The sequence below is a fragment of the Sitophilus oryzae genome, unplaced genomic scaffold, assembly GCF_002938485.1.
Source record: "Sitophilus oryzae breed Bouriz unplaced genomic scaffold, Soryzae_2.0 scaffold_813_pilon_pilon, whole genome shotgun sequence".
NCBI classification, from domain to species: domain Eukaryota; kingdom Metazoa; phylum Arthropoda; class Insecta; order Coleoptera; family Curculionidae; genus Sitophilus; species Sitophilus oryzae.
The window spans coordinates 2,317,272-2,344,913 of record NW_022147432.1 but is presented as its reverse complement, the minus strand read 5'-3'; the positions used below and the strand labels follow the sequence as shown (position 1 = coordinate 2,344,913).

At 33.9% G+C, this 27,642-nt stretch overlaps 1 protein-coding gene across 3 annotated transcripts; it reads right to left on the bottom strand.

Moving 5' to 3' along the window:
- Nucleotides 1-97: 97 nt before the first annotated feature.
- LOC115889401 (protein 4.1 homolog) lies at nucleotides 98-27,642 on the bottom strand. Of its 3 annotated transcripts, XM_030909381.1 has the most exons (15): nucleotides 27,364-27,640; nucleotides 16,707-16,860; nucleotides 16,494-16,641; nucleotides 16,359-16,434; nucleotides 16,088-16,306; nucleotides 15,628-16,029; nucleotides 15,423-15,532; nucleotides 14,300-14,433; nucleotides 13,766-13,846; nucleotides 12,177-12,320; nucleotides 5,768-11,467; nucleotides 4,686-4,910; nucleotides 3,073-3,180; nucleotides 894-1,106; nucleotides 98-801 (listed from the first exon to the last, which is right to left on the bottom strand). In XM_030909381.1, exons 2-15 carry the CDS (start codon nucleotides 16,857-16,859, stop codon nucleotides 616-618), a joined length of 7,899 nt encoding a protein of 2,632 aa, XP_030765241.1. In that variant the 5' UTR covers nucleotide 16,860; nucleotides 27,364-27,640; the 3' UTR covers nucleotides 98-615. The 3 variants fall into 3 exon arrangements, with proteins under 3 accessions (XP_030765241.1, XP_030765243.1, XP_030765242.1); XM_030909383.1 differs by lacking the exon at nucleotides 3,073-3,180 and having other exon boundaries at nucleotides 27,364-27,642; XM_030909382.1 differs by lacking the exon at nucleotides 13,766-13,846 and having other exon boundaries at nucleotides 27,364-27,639.

Below are 27,642 nucleotides of genomic sequence, written 5' to 3'. Positions count from 1 at the left end.
ACATCTTTCTACCATTAATTAAATCAATTATATATCAATAGAATATATATTTTAAAATATTTTAGGGTCCCGATATTTTTTTAAAAAACAACTTTCAGTATACATGTTCTTTTATAAAGGCATTTTTTTTGGTTTTGAATTTTGAAATACCTATTAACTCAAAATAAAACCTTTGGAATGTCAAGTAGCTAGGTGAATAATTTAAATATACTATACTTTTTTAATTTTCTGAACACATTTTTCTGTATAATTGTTTCATTCTGTGAGATTCCTTCAACTATTGCAAAGCACCTGCTTGTTGATTCTGGTTCAACATTTTCTTTAATACGCACAATTTTTTAAATAAATAATACATATTTTTGATTTTTAGTTTATATTTTTATTTTTGACAAAACAAAAATATGAACTATTCCTTACACAGAAAGCTTACACAACATAGAAGTACATAAAAAACAAGGTGACTGAAAATGTAGTTTTTGAGTGTTCCTTATAAACTTAAAAACTAAATAAAATCTTTGTAATAATATACAAAAGCTAGCTTTTTTCCTACGCGAAGCTAAAATTAATCCATATTTCTTATGAATAACGACAGTTAGCTAGGCTTGCCTTTACTTTCTATTGCTGCTGTGCAGACTGCTGTTGAATTTCTATTTTTTCAACTGTCATATCCGGATTCATAGCTGTGGCTTCTTGAATTGCCTCTGCTAGTGCTCTGTCATGATCTATGGGATCTCCATCAGACTGTATTGTTATTTTCTGTTCTACTCTCGTCTCTACTATACCATCCCGTTCTGTTTTATACTGTAGAGAAATAAAGTATTGATATTATATCGATTATTTTGGCCATCTTGCCATTACCGCCAACCCCAAATTATCAGAATACATAGACTTACCGTTATGGTTTCTACAGTTCTGGTTTTCGAACTGATGGTTTGTGTGCTGACAATCTCTCCCGTTTTCACATAGTTTCCGTCGTCTGATGTCAGTTGCACTTTTCGAGCTTCAGTAGCCACAATAGGTACGTTGGTTGTTGAGGTTCTGTATCCAGATGGATCACCGCTGTACACAATGCTTTCGGTCTTAACAATTCCCCCTTGAATGTCATCCTATTGACACAATTAACAATCATAAATTTACGATTTCAAAAACAAAATATACTATGAAAATTACTAAGACTTACTACAAATACCAAAATGCATCTGATAATGCATGCTATAATAGTGGGGAGCACCAAACTATCAATAATTATTTATAAAAATAAACACATGCGATTCTTAGCTAGAATTAACGAAAAACGCAAATCTAGGTTGTCCTACCTGATACACTTACTATTTCTTTTACATGACCCCTTTAAAAAGAAAAAAATATATTATTTTTAATGTTATTAATGTATTTAATAAGTCCATAGAACTAGTACTTTTACCCAGATTAAAAAATACTCTATTTTAATTGTTGTAACTATATCTAAATATTCCAGTCGCAAAGTGTGGTGGGAGCGTCGCTGTACAGTTTGGTATAGACGGTCATCGCAACGCTATGCATCAATTAAAAACAAAAGACTATTGTGTAAAAAAATCTTAAAAATAATTGCGTACTTACATTATATAAAATATCGAATATCGAACAAAGCATCGATATTTTCGTACATATCTAATGCTACTACATAAGTCCTTGTTAGATTATGAGGTCTAGGCTTATGTTAAATCCGTAAAAATACATTGTTGAATGTGGAATATATCTTCTGCGTTGGACCCACATTCAAACAGATCAACTGATCTACTGAATTTTAGGTTATTCAATATTTTTGAGATTTTTTAAATACTAAACATCTGACAAAACTACGCAAATGTAAACGTGTAAACATTCTTTTATTATTCAAATAGAAATATCAATTATTTTGGTGTTTATTAAAAAAAACAAGAGTGCGAGAAAAAAAAACATAGGAGTTAAATAATTAAATTGTCCAAAATAATTCAGATGGTATATGAATGTATTTTATGTCAAAGATACGTGGGTGTGGGTATTTAAATGCAGTATCCAGAATCGCAGTGAAATGTTGTGTTGTGTTTTAAGTAGAGGTGAAACGAAAAAAAAAACAGAACTCTAAGCTCATTACATCGATCTGCTATCGGGGTGTTCTTCTTTAATGTAGGTAAGTTTTTCTTTTAATATTTTAATTTATTTTGGGGAATGTATGGGAATGCATTTTCCTAGTCGTCTTTAAGTCTTCCTAGTCGATGTGGCAACATCATACGTCGATCAAGCTAAAGCCGCAGTTACACGTATCAAGTAGCTAAAGCAAGCCACTAAATCAAGTAGCTAAATTTTTATCAAAATTAAATTATTTTGTGAGCGTCTACATTTTAATTTTTATTACTGTTTAGTTGTTGATTTAAACGGCATTTACACTGGGTACATAAATATCCTTCGAACCTGCTCCGATTTCATAAATGTTTTATTTTCTTTTTTTTCTTGACAATAAGTTGACCTCAATGCCCGTATTTTGTTTTTAATTTCATGAAATCCGAATCCTTCTATACCCATGATTTCCTCAATTTCCTTATACGCTGTGTCCCGAGTCCCGAGCTTGTTTATTTTTATAAACGGCAGTCCTTGTATCCCATAAGCATCGTCTTTTGCTTAAAAACCGGGATGACCACTTGCGCAAATAAATAGGAAACGTTTCTATTCAGTTGACTAAACAGTGTACTAAATCTGTTACTTGCGCAAGTTCTCAATCGGGTTGTTTACACCATGCAGGTCACTAAATTTAGTAATTATTTTAGTAACTTGCTTTAGCTACTTGACACGGGTAAATTAGACTTAAGATCCGGCTTAGTAGTTGGGCTGACTTCCGAGTGCTGCCGGCGCGGCGGTTCTTAAAATGTTATGTATTTTCTTAAATTTTCTGAGTAAATTAACTCAGTTATTTTCAATTTATTTTAAAAAATGGTAAATACAAAATATGTTTCTTTTGGCTAGTCTACCACCCCTTAAAATACTTGAACTTATTTCTGAGAGACCCTGTATAACAAAATAAATAAAATATGAAGCCGAATTCTTTTTACCTACCTTATATTGCGAACTCTGATAATACGGGTCGTTCGGATCGTCTGGTGGGTCTATGGGTGTACCGGAATCGCCTGAACTAGTCGAACTGATGCTATCTCGTCTGCCCAGCTATAAGCCATGCGAGTTAGACAAGGACGTGAAACAATATGTATGGTATGACCGTGACTGACAATTTCCATGTCGTTCGGTTAGTAAAATGCGATTGTTGATTTAAATATGAGAATGTTTTAGAGATAAAAATAATATAATGTATATGTTACAGTAAAAATTGGAAATCAGTGATTGTTAACAATTACTAAAAGCTCACATTCACTGATTTGCTAAAACTACGCCAGTAAAAGTTCAATCTATTTTTGAAACCAACTTTTACTAGTGAATGCTAGCATTCCCTGGACGATGGCAGTGAGTTTGAAAGATTCAGTTAGCCACATGTTGTAAAATATAAGGATAAGTTGAATAATAGGCAATATAAGGATAACACTAAGTTGGATTAAACGTTGGCAACGTTGACAGACATCTGACGTAAATTCGCTTTGTTTATTGTGGTTATGTATAATTGTTTTGTTAACATTGTAAAAAGTTATGTGCGGTATTTTCCCTATGGAAGAAATTTTCTGTGAAAAAATAAGGTAAACTAGGCACTAGCAAGAATGTAATAGTAATTGTTTTTCGTTTTTGCAATATGATGAAGTCATAGCATAAATTAAACGTACAAGAGAAAAATATATTAAGGAACCTAGTGACTATGAACTTATTAAACGTTTCGATATAACCGTAGCGGGTTTGAAAAAACGAATAACGCCCGTTGAAGAAAATTCGGACATACTTTATTTTGGCCACGATGAAGAACTTTATTTAAAAAAAAAAACGCTTTAAAATGTTTATATATTTTCCCTTTTAATATTTAGGTTATGTCATGATTATTTTCTATAATTTTTAATAAATATACTAAAGAAGTAATTGTAATTTTAAGATATGTCGATCAGCTTGAATATTGAGGTGATCCAATATTTTTAAAAGTTTTATTTGTTCTAACTTTCACCGCCATTCTTCCTCACCACACTTGCCCAGTACAATAGAATAACTTTTACTGGCAACATTTAGTAAATGTTAAAATTATGAAATGAAAATATCACATTCACTGATCCAATGCGCAATTGCTAGCATTTCCTAGTGAATGTTAACAATCACTGAATTTCCGACTTTCACTGTAACATATATAACAAACGTCAAAGTTGATATCTAAAGTATGTCCAACACAAGAGCATACATGACAGTGATTTGTTATTTTTATACACTGGTAAATTTCTGTCCTTTTTTGGACGTCGTCTATCATATCAAAATCTTTCTCAAGTCGGATAGCCTTTATATATTAGTAGTGTGTTAAATATTAATTACAAGACATTTGACTATTCTATTTCTTAAAAAAGTTAATAAAAAAAATGTCTGAAGTTTAAACAACTAAATTATTATAACTACAGTTCTCTATTAATTGAAAAAAATATGATAAAAATCACTTTGACAAATATTTTTTAAAAGAAAATCCATGGGTTTGTTGTTAGTAGTAGCAAAAAACAAATCGGCTTGTCAGAATTTTTTATAAAGAAAAATACCTGATCTCCGCTGACAACCGTGCTGGTTGTCTTGACCTCTTGCGTCACAGTGCGCTGTTCCTGTCTAGTGGCGCTACTTGTCATAGAGTGCGCTACTGTCTTCTCCTCAAGCTGCTGCGTTTTGGCGTTGGTGCCTAGATCTTCGTGCGTAGTCGCTGTTCGTGTCGTCACCGCTCGTGCCGTGACGTAGGGAGACTTGACGTCATCGATCAGAGGCGTGTCGGCCTTTTTTTAGGATACGCGAAAAATAAAAAAAGGGAGAAAAAAAAAACAAAAGATAAAATCGAAATTATAAGAAAAGGGCGAAGTTAAAAAGAGTACCGAAATACAAGATATTTGAATGAATTATGGTGTTATACATTTATCTTATACGCGTGTAATTTATACAAAAAATAAATTAGAAAATGAGAAATGTATCTTGTATTTCGTGTTTATACACTTTAGTAAAAAGGAATATAATTTGAAATTTAATAAACTAAAGTAAAATAACCGAACAAAATAAAAACTATAAGTAGGATGGTAAACTGTAAAAAAACCAAAATTCTTATCTACCAAAATGTATAAACTATAAAAATTCAATTTTTTTAAATATATTAAAATAGAATAATAATTGGCACACGAGAATATCGATACATAACGGGTGTTTCACTTGTAATATTCGATATTTATTTTTGACTCTCCCTGTGCACTTGAAGTAATATTGCAACTTTAACATGATTATTTTTGAATAGGATATTGTTATCAATTGGTGTCAATAATTTGCAATTTAATCATTTTGCGGATGTTGTAAATGTGCAGAATAAAAACCACTCAATTATAAAATATGATAAAAAGGTACTTTAAAATGAAAATTGTATGCCAAATCCACTGAGGAACAAATTATATAGCAATTTGTTTAAAAAAAGAAATGCTTAAATTTTATTAGTTATCATGGCTCGCATGTTTTGTAACAAAATTAATATTAAAATATAAAAAATGACATCGGATATGGCGGTTATTCTAAACAGTGGCCGACCCTGTACTTTATTGTCCATTTAAAACCGATTATCATTCAATTCTTATAACCTCAATGCTATATTTACCTTATTAACTTGCGTGGACACCTTAATTTCACCAGTTCTTCCATCTTCTACCCTTTCTTCCACGTTTTGCGTCACTCCATCCTTGTCCTTGGTGATGATCTGCTTTGTTGTAGTTTTTACTACCACTGGAGTGGTAAGACTTGCTCCTTTGGACAAACCAAGGCTAGGCAGCTCTTTAAAACTCTCCGCAGCATATTCATTCAAATCGTCGTCACTAGATTCTTCGTCTCCTTCTTTCAAATAGGTCTTCACTTTAACCTTTGTGTCTTTGAGGTCCGTAAAATGACTTGGATCGATCTGAGCATAATTTAAAATCAACTCTCCAGTTATAGGGTCTCTTCTCGCTGTCTTAGGATCAATGTCACCTGTTTGGGGGTCAATATGACCCCATTCGGTATGAATTCTACCAGTAACAGGGTCAATCTCGCCCGAAAGGGTTAATACTTGTGTCACTTTTGTGTTAGCGCTCTTTACCAAAGGATCATTGGGATCTACTTGCACGATTTTTCCGGTCTTGGGGTCTACCATACTGTAGATATAGACAGTTTGAGTGCTCACGTTGACTATTCTGCCTGTTTTCTCATCGAACTGACAATCTTTGGGATCTATTTCCTTTACTTTGCCTGTAGGGTCATTTTGTGTGATCAAATAAATACGAACAATGATCATTTTACCTGTTTTGGGGTCAATTTTACCGTATTTGGTATAAATTTGACCCGACTGTGGATCGAATTCTGAAGTAGAATATAGCGGAACACCTGTTTCGTCCACTTCATTGGTTTTTGTGAATATTTGACTGGTTTCTTTATCAACCCTGGCGGTATTCTGATCGACTTTAGACATTCTAGTAATATTGCCAGTTTTTGGATCGATATATCCATAAACAGCCGTAACATAACCTGTGGTTGGATCAACATTACCAGTAGTATACACTTCTTCTTTACTGACAGGATCATTATAGTCAAATACCCAAATCTGATTAGATTTTGTGTCAATCCTGACCGTTTTTGGATCTCTTTTCACAATCTCTCCTTTTTCATTAACTTTCGGGTCTGTTATAAGAATACCAACGAGCCTACCGTAGTTAGGATCGGGTTTACCAGTTTTAGGGTTATTATAGCCGCCTTTGAAGAGAATATGTCCAGTTGTCGGATCTATTACTCCTTGCTTCACCTCGTGTTTGCCGCTTTTTGGATCTATATGAGTTATTGTAGCCTTTACTGGATCAATTTGACCATACTTGGTATCAATTCTGTGAGTAGATGGATTGTATAACCCGTTTGAGACTTCGGGAACGATATTTTTAGCATCTATGGTGTTTTTCTTGGGATCCACCTTACCTACGAAGGTGACTACTTGTACTTCTGGGTCTATTTCGGCTCCTAGTTTGATAACTTGACAAAAAGCGGGGTTGATTGTGTCGGTTTTAGGATCTTTAACGCCGGTGGATATGATTATATTACCCTCAGCGTCTACCTGGATGGGTCTGAACTCGACTTTTCCAGTTACAGGATCTTTAGTAGTAATTCTTAACAGTTTCAAATTAATAGTACCGTATTTAGTCTCGATTTCGCCTGTAGCAGAGTTCTTTTTAGCCTTGGAGCTTTCCATCTGACCATTGTTAAGATCCACAGCTCCGGTTTTGGGGTCGGTTTTCGCTGTGATCGTTGTTATTTCGATAGCAGGATCATTTTGACCGGCGATACTGATAATTTGGCCTAGAGAACTATCAATTTTACCAGTCTTCGGATCTACTACACCAGAAGATAAGATAATTTGTCCGTTGATCTCGTTAATCTGTGCACTTCTAGCATCTACCTTTCCAGATTTGGGGTCGTTAACAATAACTTTTCCATTCTTAGGATCGATTAAACCGTATTTTGACTCTATTAATCCCGTTTCTGGATTCAACAATGCAGTAGACTGTTCTATTTGACCTTTATCTACATCAGCTTTGCCTGTTTTTGGATCGATTCTGGCAGTGATCACCGTTATTCTGATCATTCTCTTTTTAGGTACTGGAGCAGCGTGAGGGTCCTGAGCCTGTTTCAATCCGACAACTGCAAAAACTTGTCCAAGGTTCGGATCACTCTTACCCGTCTTAGGATCAACGACGGGACCACCATTGATGATGATGTGACCAGTCGTTTCATCCACTTTCCCAGGTATGATACCTCTCTGACCTGTTGTAGGATCATTTGAAATCAAAGAACCTGTCGTAGAGTCGATTTGACCATATTTTGTTTCAATAAAGCCTGTTGACGGGTCTACAACTCCGGTAATATGTTCTACGGTTCCATTTTCTATATCTACGTTCCCTGTTCTTGGATCCTTCCTGCCGGTGATCACCATAATCTTAACTATGCGATGTTTAGCGATGGGATGAAGTACTCCAGTGATAACCTCCTTGATAGGAGTTCCAGTACTTTCCTTTTGATGAGACGTAGTAATAATCTTCGGAGGAGATACGGGTTTCAAGCTGGCAGCAGTGGCTTTTTGAATTTCCTTCTCAGAGGGTTGCTGAGAAGCAACAGGATCGATACTGGGTTCAGTAATATGGACTGAGACAGCACGGCCAAAATCTTTTTCAAGTTTCCCTGTTTTGGGATTAATAAATCCTCCTTTGAAAACCAATTCGCCAGTATTGGGTTCAATATGACCCACTCTAACGTCAGTTTTGCCAGATTTTGGATCAATAATAGTCAATGTTTCACGAACCGGGTCTAGATGACCGTATTTCGTATAAATTTTATTTTTATCTGGATCATATAGACCTGGAGTGGAATCTGGATGAGCGTTCTTCGAATCTATTGTATTTTTCTTATGATCGACTTTACCAACGTAGGTTCTGATTTCGATTTCTGGATCAACTTCCGGTCCTACTTGAATCAACTGCACCATATTAGCATCAAGTTTGTTAGTTTTCGGGTCTATAACACCGCTAGATACGATGATATTATCGTCTTTGTCTACTTGAACCGGTCTTTCCTGGATTTTGCCAGTTTTGGGATCACGAGTATAGATGCGCATCAATTTCAAATTAATTGTACCAGGTTTGGTAATGATCTCACCAGTTTCAGGAATTATTTTGCCATTAGTAACTTCAGTTCTGGAATTGGTAAGGTCTATCTTTCCGTTAGGATCTTTCCTAGCAGTAACACATGTAATAACCACAGCTGGATGTTGAGGATCGACTACATTGATCACTTGGGACAAGTTAGGGTCCACCTTACCCGTCTTGGAATCCACGATATTATCACTGACGTATATTTGACCTGTGTTCTCATCAATCCTGATCGGTGTGACTGTAGTTTTACCAGATTTATCTTTTTGCACGATCTTACTATTTTGTGTATCAATTTTTCCGTATTTTGATTCAATAATACCACTAACTGGATCTATTGTAGCCGTCAACTTCTCTACAATGCCATTTTCGGTATCAACCTTTCCAGTTTTAGGATCCTTCTTACTGGTAATCACCAGAACCTTAATAACTCGTTTTTTTGGCGTGGGATGACTTGGTAAAGCATGTTTCACTGCTGCTCGATCATCCACCGGACTTCCGTAGTCTCCTACAACAGTTATAACCTGTCCTAGGTTAGGATCTCTTTTACCTGTTCTAGGGTCAATGACTGGACCATTTGCGATCTGAATTTGACCAGATATAGGATCGACGTGTCCTTGAACTGTCTCTTGTTTACCAGTTGCTGGGTCAGTAATAACTATAGTGCCTTTTCTAGGGTCTATTAACCCATACTTTGAGTCAATCTCTCCCGAAGGATGTAATATACCGGCAGACTGATCCACGTGACCATTCTCCAAGTCTAAGTGTCCAGTTTTGGGGTCTTTCTTCGCAGTAATGACCAGAAGTTTTATTACCTTATTTCTGTCTTTAGGAGATAGAGAATCTCGCACCGGAGGTTTCACTGGACTAACAGGAACGGGTTTCTTAGTCCTGACGAGACTAGGATCAACTTCGGGGTTTTTTAGCTCGATTGCAATAGTTCTACCAAACGAATTGTCTATTTTGTTGGTCTTGGGGTTTACCAGGCCCTTGAATAAGACTTCTCCGGTGATATAGTCACGCTGACCGTGCTTTATTTCAGTTTTTCCACTCTTGGGGTCCGTTACGCTGAGAGTTTCGTAAATGGGATCGTATACTCCGTATTTAGTGTATACTTTATTAGTAGCTGGATCGTAGAGCCCTAGTGATTTGTCGACTGAAGATGCTGATTTTGGATCAAGTCCCTTTTTGTCGACTTTACCGGACACAGACTTCACTTCCACTACGGGTTCAATTTGTGAGTCTATCTGGAGGATCTGACTAAGATCATCATCTCTCAAACCAGTGTTTGGATCGACTACTCCTTCCAAAACTATCACGTTACCGTTAGGATCGAATTGAACAGGATGTTCCTCGAATTTGCCAGACTGGGGGTCTTTAGTGCTGATAGTTTTGTTCTTGGGATTGATTGTCCCGTATTTAGTGACGATAGTGTCAGTTTTGGGGTCGATTTTACCGTGGGTGGTTTCTTTATGTGCTCTAGCCGGGTCTAACTGTCCAGTTCTCGGATCTCTTTTCGCTGTAACCGCTGTTACAGGAACAATACTATCTCCTTGATTTCCGACCTTGAAAATTTGACCAAGAGTATTATCAATTTTTCCGGTTTTTGTATCAATTACTCCTTCATCCAGCTCGACATGGTTCAGATTTTCATCAATTTTAATTGGACGAGTATCAATTTTTCCTGTTCTTGAATCACTGCGAATAATGTTATTGTTCTTCAGGTCCAAAATACCGTATTTTGTTTCAATTCGACCTGTAACTGGATCCAGGACCGCATCTAGAGTCTCAACATAACCATTTTCAGCTTCAATCCTTCCAGTTCTAGGATCTTTCTTTGACGTAGTAACAGTGACCTTAATGATCCTTTTCTTGGGTACCTGAGCCAAGGAATTTGATGCTTTAATTTCTCCAGGGCAAATTGAGATAATTTGGCCCAAAGAAGATGATTTTTTTCCAGATTTCGGGTCTATTACTGAACCGGCAGTGATAACGATTTGTTTGGTAACAGGATCAATGTAGCCCTGAACAACTTCCTTTTGGCCGTTCACTGGGTCTGTGACAATAACAGTTCCGTTGGAAGGATCGATAAGTCCGTACTTGCAATCAATAAGACCGGTATCAATGTTTTCTTGACCTTTGATAGAATCAGCGGTTGATTGGTCAAGATCAATCCTTCCTGTTTTTAAGTCTCTAGGTCCGGTGACGACAAGTAATTTAATAGGGCGTTTTTTACTAATGCCTAGCACTAAAGGAGCTGCGCTAGCCTGTTTGGTTTCTTTAGTGGGGTCTTTTTCGTATTGTTCCCCAGCCAAAAAGGCAGCTGTATCAGCTTTAGCATCATTTTTCTTCAATTTATCTATATCACCAGGAGCATAGTTGAATGCCGTAGCTGTAGCCCGTTTTGTAGATGGCGATTGTTGATTTTCCGGGTCACTTTTTAGACTTGAAGGCGATCCTTGGTTCTCGTAGCTAAAACCTTGGGTGTAAGGCTTCCTCGGGCTGACCTGTTCTTCGGGAGCTTCGTAATCGTACTGCTTGGTGTATCCTGGAGATGAAGACTTCTCTGCTATCTTCTCTTTTTCCTTTTTCTCCTTGGGAGACTTATCTCTTTTGCCGAATAGGGACGAGGGGCTCTAGGAGAGGAGAAAGCAAAAAAAAATCATGCCTACATACATGCACAAATCTACGTCATAGTCTTTGATTGTTTAAGATACTAGGGTATATAAAACAGAACGTTTTTGTAATTTTGACGTGCACAAATATTACAAAATAATCGAACACAAGACACACATGTAAATTACAAAGCTCTGAGTTTTACACTAATTTTTTACATAAATTTTAAGTATTTTTAGATCATTTAAACTAACGTGAATATATTCGACTGGATGACCCTCTTTCTATAGGGATAACATCTCTTTGAATGACTCTAAATGTAATTAGTAAAATGTAGGTTTCAATCTGAAACAGTCGATATTTTTCAACATCTCCCAGCAGAGGTGCATATACTAGATGGGTAATGGGAATAATTAAAAAGTAAAAGAAAATGTGGTATAAATAAAATTGCAACAAAATAAATTAATAATAGCAATCAAAATAGAAAATCCAGACCAATCTAAGTTTATTTTTTCCAGTCACAATAACTTTCAGCATATATTTAATTTAAATTTAGTACTTCACTCAAATATTGACACTATCCTTCCAAGTCTCTAGTTGCGTCACTGACTGAATGACTGAATAAACGAGTTAAGCGAAAAAAATGGAAATTATTTTAATATTTATCATCCACGTGAGTTTATATGATCGACAATTATAAAATACTATAAGAAAACTTAAAATGCATACCTTAGACCTCTTTTTATCGTCCTCATTATGCTGGTCCGTATCTCTACCATTTTGTAAATTCTTCTCATTTTCCTTGTTCTTCTCCTTGTCCTTTTTACCAAATAATCCACCAGCCGGCAAAACTGCTACGCCGCCTACAGGTTTCTGCGAATTCAAACAAGAAACCCTGTAAAAACTATTTCTGATGCCTAGAGGTCTGTACAAAAAATAATATACTAAGCAGATAACTATGGCGAGAAATAGATTTTTCGGCAAACCATCCCAGTACCACAAAGCAGAACAACAATGATCATAAAATAAATCTGTCTTTAAGCTAAATACCGAAATTGATTTATATAGCCTGCAACCTTGATTATCAATTTTATGAGAAATAAAACATACTTATAATAATTGCTTTCTTAGATTAAATATATAAAAAATATACAACTTACCTATGTTTAAGACGTCTGCAAGATATACATAAGAAAATAATTGTTTATAGAATGTATATCTACATATATAAAATGCTAACGTTTATCTGTGTCGCCTCTACTGAAGTAACGACTTGCTCTAGAAAGTTGCTTTTTTTTTACTAAAAGATAGCTAATTGGCTCTTCTAAAAACTGTCGTCGCCGGATTTTTTGTTTTTCATTTAATTAAAAAAAAATAAAAAGTATTTTTTTCCTGATGTCGTGGCGGATGCGCCAGGCTTCAACTAGTATATAATATATTTACAACTATAGTTGTGCTTTAATAAAATTATTCTACTTTTCAAACTACATATTCGCGTTCGATAGTTAGAACCTTTATTTATATCACAATTAAATAAAACAAAATATTACAGTTGGGGGTTGGAACCTTATTTGGTGTTACACTGCAAAATAAAACACTAAATCACCACAATACACCAAAACACTTTTACTTTTTACACTGGATGCGCGTTTCGCTAACCATGTTAGCATCATCAGCAGAAGATTAAAACTCTATTGAGTTTGGTCACAACATGTTCATCAGCAGATGATCAAAACTCTGTTGAGTTTGGTTTTAACATGGTTAGTGAAACGTGCGCCCAGTGTAAAAAGTAAAAATGTTTTGGTGTATTGTGACGATTTAGTGTTTTATTTTACTAAAACAAAACATTAAAAAATATTATAACGCTATTTGTAACGACATTAGAAATGCCAAAGTTGGCAAATATTTTAATGCAATTAAAGCGAAACTCTGTGTAAACATAATGTCTTCTAAAAGATATATGTGTCTTTTCAAATATCCTACAACTTGCTGATTCTTTCACAAGATTGCTGGCGTTGTTTACTGGATTTGTTTACATAAAGACGCTGGAAATGCATCTTTGTGTAAACAAAACCATTTTCTTAGCAGCGAAAGCTGTTTACTACGCGGACTATACTTAAAAAAATATTGTGGTAGCGTGAGTGTATCCTTTAGTATATTTAATCTAAGAATTGATCTATAATAATAATCTATAATTTTGATGGACATTTCAAGATCGCGGGCTACGCCTGAAGAAGCCAATACTGAGGTAGCAATTTTACAGCGGAAGAAATCCTATTTTTTTCAAAAATAACAGACAAAAGTAGATCAAAATACACCTTCTGTGATTTGTCAGCATCATATTCCCCCTCCACTGAGCTGATAGTGCTGCCCGAACCAGAACTCAGTTTCCTTCCGTGCTAGTGGACACAATGAACATGGATTAAATTTAGATGATATACAGGGTATTCAAGAAATCCAGAGACACGTGAAATATTTTTTATCTTTTTTTTATAAACTTTCATTCCTAATAAAAGTATCTGTATCTTAGGACACTCCTAATAAATTAATCAAAATTCAGAGGTTTAAAAATATGAAATCAGAAACTTAACGTAACTTTTTTCTCGTGCGTCCAAATTTCGTGAACATACTGTATAATCGAATGACATTAATTCGACAACATTTAAAAAAATTCATGACACAAACATATAAATGAAGTAATTTAGTGATGTTAAATGATATAATGGGTAAACAGCTTAGATGTTTACAAAATTAGAAAATATTTTTTTGCAACAGTAAGGATTAGAATCACGCAGAGTAATACAAATAAATAAATAGTCATGTTGATTAACACTCCTGCTATTAATATTTACCTTTTCTTTATCTTTGGGTGATTTAATTTTGGCAGGTGTCTGGTTATCGACCTCAATGATGTGCTCGGGAGGATGAGACATTGTATGGCGCTTGTTGGTGTCATTGTACTCATCTTCGGGTCTTACACTCAGAGCTAGTTAAAAATAATAATTATTAGGAACAAATATGCCTGATTGGTTCTAATAATAAAAAATAACGTCAGTCCCTTGTTTATACCGGGTGTCCCAGGCTGAGCGTGCATTAGAGGTTTCTAGAGAACTACAATATCTAGATCGGAGATTTTTTGCACATTTTGCACAGATCTCATTGAGATGTTTCACAATGAGATCTATCGATTAAAAATATTTTCAATGTGACGGCGCTTCCGGAAATACCGGAAGTTGACAGCAACTTTCTTATATTAAATGGGTACCCTAATTTTTTATTACATACTTAAATTCTCTGTAAAATTTTATGAATTTTGAAATCAAACACTGTATACCTAACTTTAATCGTTTTTGAGAAAAAAAAACATAAAAATTTTTGGAGGAAAAAACTGCCTGTCAAAAAAATTTGTATAGCCTAAACATCAAATTTAGTGACATAGTCGCTGGGACATAAAGAGAAGACATGTAGCTATCTATTTCAAAAATTAAATTGTTTGAATGTCATATATAATATTGGTCGCAGCTGTCATGGAATTAAAAGATTAAAAAATTATAATAATTCATTTTTTTTCAAATGGAAACCCACTTTTTTATTTCAACAGTGAAAAAATTTTTCAATTCATTACTTTTTGATTATACGTGTTCCTACACCTAAAATAAATCGTTTTTAAGTTATTTAAGATTTAGTTTTTAAGTGTATTTTTTTCTTGATTTTATCTAGCTTCCTTTGAAAGTAAGTATCAAACCATCAGACAATTTATTTCCTTCTGCCAAAAAACTAATTATTTGAATTTCGCATATTATAAATACTGCTTTATAAAGCTAAATTAATTGATAAAAAAAACAACTTTATAAAGCTAAATTAATTGATACTCAACAATAATTTGTCTGGCCGAATTGAATAAACTTTATTTATTAAAAAAATTTGTAAAGATTTGTCAAAAGTAAATATTTGATTTCAACAAAGCAAACTTACGGTCCATACTTCTAGATGTCAATCTTTTGCCTGTCAACGACCTTTCAAATTGAGGAGCAGGCCTGTCAATTGGTGTTTTTCTCGTCTCATAGTGAGTCCTACCTGAATATCTGTAAAAGAAATAAAAAAAATACAATATTGATTTACACCTAATGTAAGTTTTTTCCAGTTAAATGACACTGGACCTCCAGTATAAGCAACCTACCTAAATTTCGATCCTAACCTAGGAAACAGCGAATTTTTCTGACTAATTTCAGGCGACATCAGTCTGAAGAAAGTATGGTGTTCCACGCAGGTTTTCCACAGTTTCTTAGCTGCGCGATGGTTGGCCAATTTGAAGCCAATCGTGGATTCAAACTGTTCGAACTCACCCGGACGTATTTTGATATAAAAATTGTGTCTCTTATAGCTTATTTTCAAAATTTTCGGCCAGGCAAATCGGTTTATTCTAAGGCGGTCGCGGTAAACTAATAATCCAGAGGCACAAACACCAAGCATAATATCTACCCCTTCAGAATCCTTGGCAGGATGTAGATCAACCCCATACATGGCTAGTTTCTTAGCATTCTCCAAGTAATGCAGTTCTGCTTCGGCTGGAGTCTGACCTCTAAAAATAACAAACAAGCCTTAGATCTCTTTACCACAGTATATCCACATATCTTTACTTGTGTGTTTTGTGGAGTTCGCACACTTTAGCTTCTAGGTCTTCGTTTTGGGTGGGAGCCAACTTAAACTCTTTCAAGTAATCCTTGTTCATATTATCCGGATCGTAATCGCCCAACTCTGATTGGGCCAAATACGATCCAAGGAGGGCATGTGTGACAAATGAACAAGGCAGGCGTCCGCTAAGAATATCATTGCGGATTTGTAGACATAATTGGTACCTAAAATTTAAAACTCTGTTTAAAAAAGTTTTAGCTACGTTTAGTTTATTACCTTGTAATATCTTCTTGTAATTGAGCTGGATCTGGAGGATAGAACTTAACCTCAAATGTAAATCTCCAGGGCTCGTCTAAATTTATAAAAAAAATTAAGTAAGTACTGTATATATTAACATGAATATAAAAATACTTTTCAGAAATTTTGCTATCCTTTTATCTAATTCTAGCCAATTTCTGGGATCATGTCTGTCAGCATACACCAAGCCAAAATAGTCTTTTTCTATTAGGTTGATGGCTTCGCACACTTTATCTAACAGGTCTCTGCCTTTTGATTTTCGCTGTAATATCAATAATAACGTGTTTTCATAAGGTATTTAAAAAACAACTAAAGACAAATATTTACATCGACATTAAGAGTTAGAACTGAACCATCCAACATGGTCACTTCAGTCCATTCAGATAGTCCATTTTTGCCACCCTTCAGATCTTTTGAGAGGGCCTGTTTTTTGGCAGGTGACGCCTCAGCGTCTACAGCCGTATTTTTTTCTTCAGGCATTCTGAAATAAATTATATCATGTAGTAGCTTTGCGTTAGTATGTTATAAATGAAATGGCGTTCGCAGGTTTAGGACCAGGATTTAAACAATCTTTTATATTAAAATTGTCGACGTTTCGACGTGTATTTTCGTATTCTTTGGACAATTTTTTAAATAAAAGGTTGATTAATTCCTGGTCCTAAAAGTGAGAGAGACCGATCAACGTTAATTTTTGAAGACTGTGTTAGTGGCGCGGCCTTTGGCGTCTAACCCGAACTATGAGCGCATTATCGATATAGTAGGTTGCATTCATACCTATATTCTGGCGCCAAAAATTTAAAATTTGTATATTTGAACCGAATCTTAATCTTTCAAGTTTATAATAAGAAATCTTCGTAGTTTTTTTAAATTATTTTGTTGACAACGAGAATTTATTATTAGACTTTAAAGCATTAAAACCTATAAATAAAATACTGTGTAGGAACATAATAATTTATTTAACTCCATACTCCTTGCCATACTCCAACTCAAGGCTGCAATCTTCAGTATCTTTTTTATCTAACTTGGTTGGGAGTGAACAGGGAAGCACGGTTGGGAGCTCGCACAGAGTATCAGTAGGTATCCCGTAGGTATTCAATGTTTTTGATAGTCTTTATTCTCTAAAATGAAACCTAGCAGTTGAAGAAAATAATTTGTATTACTGGAAATAATACCAGGTATAATACCTAGTCGTTTCATAGGTATCAGAAAAGAATGTGATGTTTTAAATTAAAAAAATTAAATTAGCAATGTACGATTATTATGTGCACTCACTATTACTATTAGGTATCTTAAAATAATTACCGAGATAAAACTTACCTTTAAAGGAAACGTTTTGTCTGGGTCTCAACCACAAAAAAAATTACAAAAATGCCGAATAATCGTGGAATCTGAAATAATCAATAATGACAATAATCTTCTCTTCTGACAAGCTAAAAGAACAGAGGCACATTCAGTCAAAAACAATTTATTACTCCGATTTGCTCCGAATATCAACAGATTTTAGTTATCTCCTTCTAGAACTAAGAAATAGAAAAAGCTACTGACAATCTAATTAATCCTGTCAAATGTTTAACTTGCAAAGTTGAAAACTTCCTTTTTTGACCGCCTAAACGCTATGCGCATCTGGGATGCGCGGTGACAAAATAAACTTGTCTACGAAATGCCCTATTCCACAAGCCCCCTCACTTTAGTTATTAGTTTCTCTCTGTCCTAAACCTGCCAACGCCATTTCACAAATTATAAATAATTTGCAACTAATTTGGCAACGCGGTGAAAATATTGAAAAGAATAAATTGATAACCAGTGGATTTTTATTGAGTTTTCATTTTTGAAAATTGGTACACAGATAAATCATGCGTCGAGTAATAGAAGAATGGAACGGTGGAATATCTGTGGGGGCAGGAGGATGAATAACCTGAGATACTCGGATGATACCGTGATTATAGCCGCCAACAAAGAAGAGTTGCAAGAAGTCATGGCTGCACTGTGCTCTATTAGTAAAAAATATGGTTTGGAACTAAACAAACGGAAAACCAAGACGATGATTGTTGACCGCCTCCGCAACAACCAACCTGATATCCGAACCGTTTCTGCATACGAGGTTGTGAGCCACTTCAACTCTTTAGGTTCCATGATAACAAACTCTGGAGGATGCGAGGCTGAAATCAAGCGCAGAGTGGCAATGGCGAGGAATGCGATGACAAAAAGCTTACTAAGATATAGAAGACTTCAGCAATCACACGAAAAACTAAACTGCGCATTGCGAACTCCCTCATTTTCCCCATGTATGGCTCTGAAACATGGACACTAAAGGAAAGTGATAAACAATGAATAGACGCCTTGGAGATGTGGGTATATCGACGGCTGCTGCGAATACCATGGGCATGGACGGCTCATCGAACAAATATTTCTATTATTGAAGAATTGAAGAACTAAAAATTGAGGCGCGTCTGGTTACCAAATTAAATCAGTCAATCCTCCTATATTTTGGCCATATTGCCAGAAGTGGCACCTCAATTGAGAGACTGATGGTGGAGGGGAAGGTAGAGTGAAGACGATCACGTGGAAGGTCACCTAAGAGGTGGGTAGACCAAGTCAAAACCCTAGGGGGACACAATCTCCTTGAAGCCTCACATATGGCGCAGTGTCGAACAACTTGGTCCGAAGAAGTGAGGGGAATCAACACATGATGTGACCATACTCTCGCGAAGGGTGAAGGACTGAAGAGAGACAGATAAAATTATTTTTAGTAAAATCAAATTTTAAACAATTTTTTCTCTTTGGTATTTATATTTAGTTACCTAACATAAGCTTCATGAACATTTTTTGCACCTCGTATTAAGTACATCCTTTTAAGCGAAGTTTAATGTTATTGTACGTGTCAAGTATTTTTATGAATACTTTTTATCGTGTACAGCTAATAACGGTATTTCTAGGCAAGTAATCACGAACAATGGTTTCAAACAATTTAGATATCAAAACATTTAAAACTATTTAATATTTTTTATCAATATAGACATAATATTGTTCTTTTGTGGAAAAACTGGGTCCCAATTCCACATCCTATCCAGATAAATAGAAATAATATGTTATGAAAAGAAAGTTAGAAAGTCTTATTTCCTTAGAAACTTTATCAGTATTGCTAACGACACGGCAATTACCTTGTTTACACGGCTTTTGCAACACGAGACGGCAAATGCCACGGCAATTCAGTGGTGCCTTGCAACATAAATTTTACAGCACGGCAAGAGATTAAAAAATGCAGAGAAGATATAAAATTTCAATAAATTAACAATGAATGGACTTTAAAATTACGTACATATTTAGGCAAAATGAAATTAAACTAAAACTAAATGATGACGTGTATATTAGACAAAAATCGTTGATTGAAAGAATTGAGGAGATACGCAACCTAATGAACGAATTCGTGATAAGGCTGATTTGATTTCCCCTTACGTCTCAAGTGCTGTACGGTGGCGACACAAATCATTCTGCGGCCAACGCATAAAACACTTATTTCCTCTAATTCGGCCAGCGAAGGCATATCGAAGAGGGTGTGGAACTGAAACGACAGTGTTGCAGTATTAAAATGTGTATTATCTGTAATACGTTTGACGAAAATATTTTTGAATGAAAAATCCGCGTTTACGTATTGAATATTTATTCGTATCAAACATAGAATAAACAACAAAAATAAATATTCTTTTATTACTACTGAATATATTATGTCGTATAATCGAAAAAAATCGTTTACTCTTAGTTGGTATAATATTTTACATATAAAATAAGCGATCTTCATTTCCAAGCCAACTCTGACGCCGTTTTTTGTTTAATCATATAATATTATATTAAACTGTTTAATGATAAAAAAACGTATTATTAACGTACTGTACCCAAAATCCGTAAATCTACGGATTAATCAGTAGTTCTGCCAACACTGTCTCCGTCAACCACTCTCTCTTATCGACTGAAAGCAGAACTACGGTCAAGGTTACTATATTAAACAGGTTGCCTCGTAAATTTTGGACCAATAGTTGCAAAGCGGTAACTACGTCACAGGTATGCTACAGAACGTATAAAAGCATATTTTTATAAAGGAATAAAAAATAAAATACAACGGACAAAGAGAGATAAATGGGCAATGCATTAAAGAAAACAAACATCAAACATCAAACAACTGAAAACTATGAACGCCATACACAATGAATATCGATTCGGAAATACACTGTCGGACTATCGGCAGTTTCTATCCCTTTATCTATGATCGGCCCGCATACCTGTGACGTAGTTGATGACGTTTCCGATAATGGCAGATCCAGTTACGAGACAACCTTATCTTTTAATAACCTTGAAGTACGGAACAGTATTCTTTATCCGCTGCGCTGTAAGCGAGTATCAGCGCGTAGCAGAGTTAAACCAGCTAAACTAAATCTCGGACAGGCTGACGGTAACGCCAGCTACATCTCGGACAGGTTTTGTGTAAGGTTGCGCGTCTTTTTATTTCTTCAATCAACGCTAAAATGTATAATGTTAAATCAAAACGGGCTATCTAAAAAAATAGCTTAAAATATCACGCTATAAATAATAAATAGCTTAAAATATCACTATCAATGATTAAAATATCACGCTGTTTAATTTAATAAAAACAAAATAAAAGGAATTTGGTAATTACAGATACCACTAACGAGAATTTGTTGTAGATTTGGATGTTGATTGTATGGGAACGGGAAAGTTCAATCACCGCGACCTTATAGATCTATTATTGTGTCCACCTTTCATTGTGTCCACCACAGTTATAACTCTTTTTACAGTCTCAGAGCTTTGCCAAAAGCCAGTATCTGAGAAGATTTTACACAGGTTAGTTCTCCATCTCCGATATCAGTCGTATCAAAGTTTATAGCACGAATGGTTGTCGTCTCGACGCACTCAGTGATGAGGTGTTTCCCCATTTTCCCCACAGAATCCGCATTCGCCGTTGTTTCTTAACTTCAATCTCATTGAGAGACAGTGTTTTGTTAAAAACCTCGTGACAACCCGAAGATTGATTTTATTTAAATCAAGGAAAATTTTGAAAATATTGAAAAACGGGAATTTGTTGGACAAGCAAGATTTAGGAAGTATCCTTAAAATTTTATACTAATAAGCAAATGGTAAAGTTTTATATTTTATTTATTATTATAGATTTCCGAAATCTTCTAATCATTTTGTATTATGATTAGAAGAACTATTGTATGTAAACACCACAAAAACTAAGTAGTTTGGGTTGGGCTACCATGACCTGCTAACATAACAGCACCCAACCCTAGCAATTATAATAATGAATACTGCGACAATCCTTTGCCGTATTTTAAAATAAACTACATTTTTTTTCGTACGTCCCGTTTACACATTTGTTGTCTGTCAGAACAGTTCAAATAAAACATTGTGTGTAGTCAACAAACCGACCCTTTTTTCTTGAACTGAAATTGGTATCGAAATTACGGTCCCGGAATCGGTTCACTAACGATGACAACTCTTGTTGGAACGCAAAAGTTATCGTTCACTAAACGATTCTTTCGTGGTTGGAACGCATTTTCTCCATTACGCATAAGCCAATATAATCTGTGCATAAGCGTTACAGTACCAAGCACGGATCTCTGAGGCGTTGGAACGAAGCTGATATCAAATGAAATTTAAACCATAAATCGAGACATAAATACACTTTTTTAGTAAAATTTCATGTTTTTCAGCTTCACTAAACACAATATTATCTACTCTTGACAATGCCTTTAATCCTTTAATCCGTCTTAACTGGCAGGTAAAACGTTACGTGTAGACGGTTACAGTGGCGGCTCGTCAGGGTAGGCAAGGTAGGCGGCGCCTACCCTACAATTTTGCCAGATTTTTTTTACATTATAATATTTATAAAAAATATTTTATAATATTAATTTAATATTTGTAGTCTTTTATATTAATATATTAACTACCGCTGGCGTATGCAGAAATCAAAATAATTTGACCGGTGTATAATGCATTCATCTTTGTTCGGCGATTTCTAACATCGCCTTTCAAATTAAATTTTGATCTCCCACTCAGCCGTCGATGTGTCTGTCTTTTGTCTCTCGTCTCTCTCTAACTCATCGCTCGGTAGCGATGGAAATCGATGACTACGTTGAATTAAGGCGGGGTTTAGACGATATCTTCGGTCGCCCCGACATGCGCGTGAAGCTCGATAGGTTTTAGAAATGCGGTGCCTTCGGTGGTTCCCATAATATATTATTCATCATTTATCATACGTTATCAGTATTTAAATTTAAAACTTTAGTTAAAATCTGTTTATCGACTGCCTATTATTGACTTGAATTATTGTGTATGGTGCATTTGGTGTTCCTGTTTACTTTCAATCGAAAAAGATATTTTCATAGCCCTTCAACAATCTGATAACATCACTGATATAATAAAAAATAAATTTTCGTTATTAAGAGATCGGCGAATCAATTTAACATATAAAAAGTAATTATTCTTTTCATTTGTTTGAGTCTCGAAATATGTATATGAATAAGATAATCTGTTTTTCTTTGTAAATTTATTTGTCTAATTTGTCTTTGTAAATATATTTACTTATTGTTAAGCTACGTAAATAAATAGAAATAAAATAAAATCCTATGATGAACTGCACGGTACAATTATCTACCTTATTTATCAAGCATTAGCATTTAGCATGCTATCTGAGGAAATAAATAAAACACACATATCCATTATGTTAATCATTATCTCATTATGTTGAATGCTGGTAGTTTAGTTTTATCCTAAATATTCTTAAGCTATGTTTTAACCCATAAGCTAACATGTTTTTACGAACTGGGTTAAGATATTATGAAAATTTTGGGGAACAAATAGATGTAATTAAAATTATGTCGCCTACCAAGTCCCACAGACCACGAGCCGCCACTGGACGGTTAGGATGTTTAAATCATAATATATATATATATATATATATATAAGTATAATTAAGAAAATATAATATAAATGCCACGAATGTTTGGGAGTGATTCATCGCTTGATGAAGTTAGAATCGACACGCGCGCTATCATTTTTACATTAAAAACGTAAATTTTTACCGCAGAAGTAGGTTTTTAAAGGCCCGGTCTAAGTATCTGCCTGCGCTCCTCCTACTTATTTTAAAATGTTTGCGTGATTGACAAAGACGATACTATATCGCGTTTCTTTGATTGATTCGTTTTTGTGCATCAGTCCATTGGTGTGCTTGCAGTGCGACCAATGGGGCATTCCATTTTATATTTATAACCAAATATATGTTTTGACAAGACTTTGACAGTTAAAACAACAAATTACAACAGATTATACATTGATTATTATATGACTTGAAACAACACGGCACTGGAATTAAGTTTTATATGACCTTGAACAGATTAGTTCACATCATGAGTTCACATGGTAGCGACCGATGAATCACTCCCAAACATTCGTGGCGTTTACTATACAAGTGTCTATATGAAACAATAATGTGGCGATTAAATTTAGTATTTCCAGAACAATGGAAATAATTTTAGATGAGAGATATCCTTGTTATTTAATACTTTGATATACCTATGTACCAGAGCTATGTACTAGGAAATATAAACATCTAGAAGCTAGTTATTTTATTTTCCTGGAAATTTTGAATATAATATCCTCGAGGGTCAACCTGTATATCCATAAAGAGAAAACGATTTTGTTCTTTACTGAAACATGAAATAGGTCGTAAACATAAAAATAGGTCACAGCTTGCGGCCTATAAAATGTTTCGATCCATAAACATGAATCAGTGTAGGTATATTTAAAAAAATCAAATAAGTAAAATAGCATAAATTTTCGTTTTTTTTCAATTAAACTGTTTCTAAAACCAAAGTTTTTAGTTTTTCACTACTTATAAGTGAAATTTTAAAGTGAAGTATAAATAAATATACGTATAAATAAATTCCACTTTGAACGCAATGTAGGTAAACAAGCAAAACCAAAAGAAAAACTAATAGAAAAACGCGAGGCGTAATTTAGACAGACATTGATAGAGGATAGATATGTGTATACCAATGAAAAGCTTCCATAATGGGCCCAGACAAGGTCGGTAACCTTGCCCAACACGGCCAGTGAGCACGTAATATAATACCTGGATCATTAAAACAGGTGAAATTTTTAGGAACCAATATTTTATAGGGCGTGACTCCATATCCGCTTGTTAATATTAAAAAAAAACTCGCAAAACTCCGTCCAACATAGGTCTAGGTGCCAATATTCAAAATACATGTTTTTCATTTTTCATGCAACACGTTCATCTGGTACTTCCGATCTGACCGGAAGTGGCGGTCAATATACAGTATGTCCCCGGATTGTCTTTCACAAGAGGAAAAACTTTTTTATTATTGACATTTAAAAAAAATACATTATTTACATAAATGATTACTTGTTCTAAAATGGTTAATCCCTTTTATGCTTCCCCAAATTTCCATCCCGCTTTAGAGAAAATTAAAAAAACATGAAAAACAAAAAAATATACCGAATTTCCCAAAAATCAAATAACATTTCTATGGCAATAAAATTTCGTTTTCATTCTATGATAGGTTGTTATTGATAGAATTTTACTTAACGTCGTAGGTTTGCTGTTTTAAAATGTTAAAGAAGCACATTTATTTAGTTCAAATGCTAGGGAAAGGGTGATTATTGTTATCGGAAAATGTGATACTTTAACAACAGCAAAAAATATGACGTTAATCAAAATTATTAATAACCTTTTAATAACTATCTATCAAAGAATAAAATCGAAATTATATTACCATAGAAACGCTTTTTGATTTTTAGTACTTCAAAAATTCAACCATATTTTAATAATAATGCCTTTATTTCCAAAAAAAAAGTAAAATAAAATATAGTTAATTATTAATACATTAAAATAGTAAGAAATCATAGAAATTAAATAATTACACCATTCATGTTTTTTTTTATTTTTTATTTTCATATTTCTTTTTAATTTTCTCAAAAACGGTATGGAAATTTGGAAAGTATAAACGGCAGTAACCATTTTAGAACAAGCAAATTTTTTTATGAAGAATGCATTTTTCTCAAAATAAAAATAATAAACAAGTTTTTCCTTTTGTAAAGACAATACGGGGACATTTTTTTGAATTCTACATGAAATTATAAACAAAATTTATTCCACACTTAAGAATATCTGCTAAAAATATTTTCAATTCTGTGTCAAAAATTGAAATTTTTATCATTATTGATAAAAAATTACATTAAAAAAAACTGAAGTTTGTCGAACGAGTCAGAGAAGATTTCGGCAGACGGAATAATAATAATAGAATAGAAAACAATTGAATACGTCAATCAATCCTAATTTATGTCACATTAAGCTAACATACCAAATCTCATTTTTTTATCTGAAAAAATAAATAAGTTATACGGATGAACAAGGGATGAACCACTTTTGAGACGCACCCGGTATAGATATTTTACATTTTCTTCCACCGTACATTCTGTAGGTATATGTAATTAAGCTAATTGTCACTCTCATGTAGAAATCCTCGTAGACATACCTTACAAAAAGTCCACTTTTAAATGAAAACTTCGATTTTGGTTCTTTTTATTCGTTATCTTTTTAATATGCACTATTATCATACTAGCAGAAAAACAACAAACTGTCTCTAGTAGCGTAAATATGTGTTTATTATTACACGCTTCGTTAAATAAATTCGTAATTTTAACTGATAAAAGGCAAGAATTTATTGTATATTATAATGAATAAATATTATTACGTTTTCGGTATCAATCAACCGTTGAATCATGGTTAAATTTATACATTTTGTGATAATCCGTTTATGTTATAAAGCATCTATTTATAGACTTGATATTAAATATTTTTTAGCTCACAAAAATTACATATATAAATTTTCTGAATGGATTCTGAGATATTTTAATACAATAAATTGTTTTGGCCTTGATTCCTCTTTATGTGTAACACGATATTATTAAAATTCTTTTATGAATCAAATATATCTTTATCTGACTTGTTCATAAAAAATTTGAAACCCTCTTTTCTTTATTTAATAAAATACAGACAAATGTTACCTATTATAAAAAAAACAGTAAAATGAAAATAATAGTGTTTTGATTTTATTATTTTCTAGATTTGGAATTCTTCCCAAACATGAAAACAACATAATCTTATATCACATTCTTAGAGTAATAGAAACCTGTCCAGCTAAAAATCAACCTTTATTTTTAGAAAGTTGTTTTTATACGAACCCAAGCCAAAATTTAATCCATAACAAAGATTTGTAAATCGACCATTGATCAAGAAAATCACTGACTAAAACTATCTGCAGAAACAGCATTCAAAGACCACATTCCAAAATTATTAATCAACATATTACACCTCAAAGAACATGTCATAGTTACAAGTGAAAAGGTCACATCATGATCTTATTTATATCTACTTATATACTTATATATTATATACTACTTATGTTAGGAGCTAATTGAAGTTGATAGAGAAATTATTTTCAATAGAGGAAGACCGTTTCATGAACCATTTCATGAATTACCAATTCAAATGCATTGAAATGTTTGAGTTATATCAGTTCTAATTTTAAAATAAAATCAATGACATAAAGTGTTTGTTAGCTCAAATCTGGAAATCAAAAATAGGTAGGTAGTTTCATAAATACCTATTATCTCTGCTATTATTGACAAAACAAAACAAGTGAAAACTTATAACTAAATCTTGTAACCTACTTTTAATAATAGTTAATGAATTTTTATAATGCAGAAGAATGAGCAAGAGGGTAAAAAAGGGCCATATGTGAAGTAAACAAATGAAATTTCTGGTTTGTTTTGATTATTTTTGACGGTGTAAACTAGGCTTTTGGCTTCTATACTTTTGAGCCAAATAAATTCCGCTTTATTTGGCTCAAAATAAAAACATATGTTGTGACAGTTTACATACCTTATTATCAGAAGTAATCCATTAAATGATGTAAAGCTGTCCTGGATATGGATACGGCATACACATTCACAGACTAGCTGGGATGGGCCACACACATAAACAACACTAGCGATGACTGATCGACAAGACAAACGACAAACGCCGACCCGTTGAACGGGAGCTAACCTTACTCTGGATATTTAAATGTCTAATTTTTATTATGTGACTTCAAATATCAATCTTATTAGTTAAATTATTATTTGTCATACAGATCAAAGACCATCCAATTCAAAAATCCCA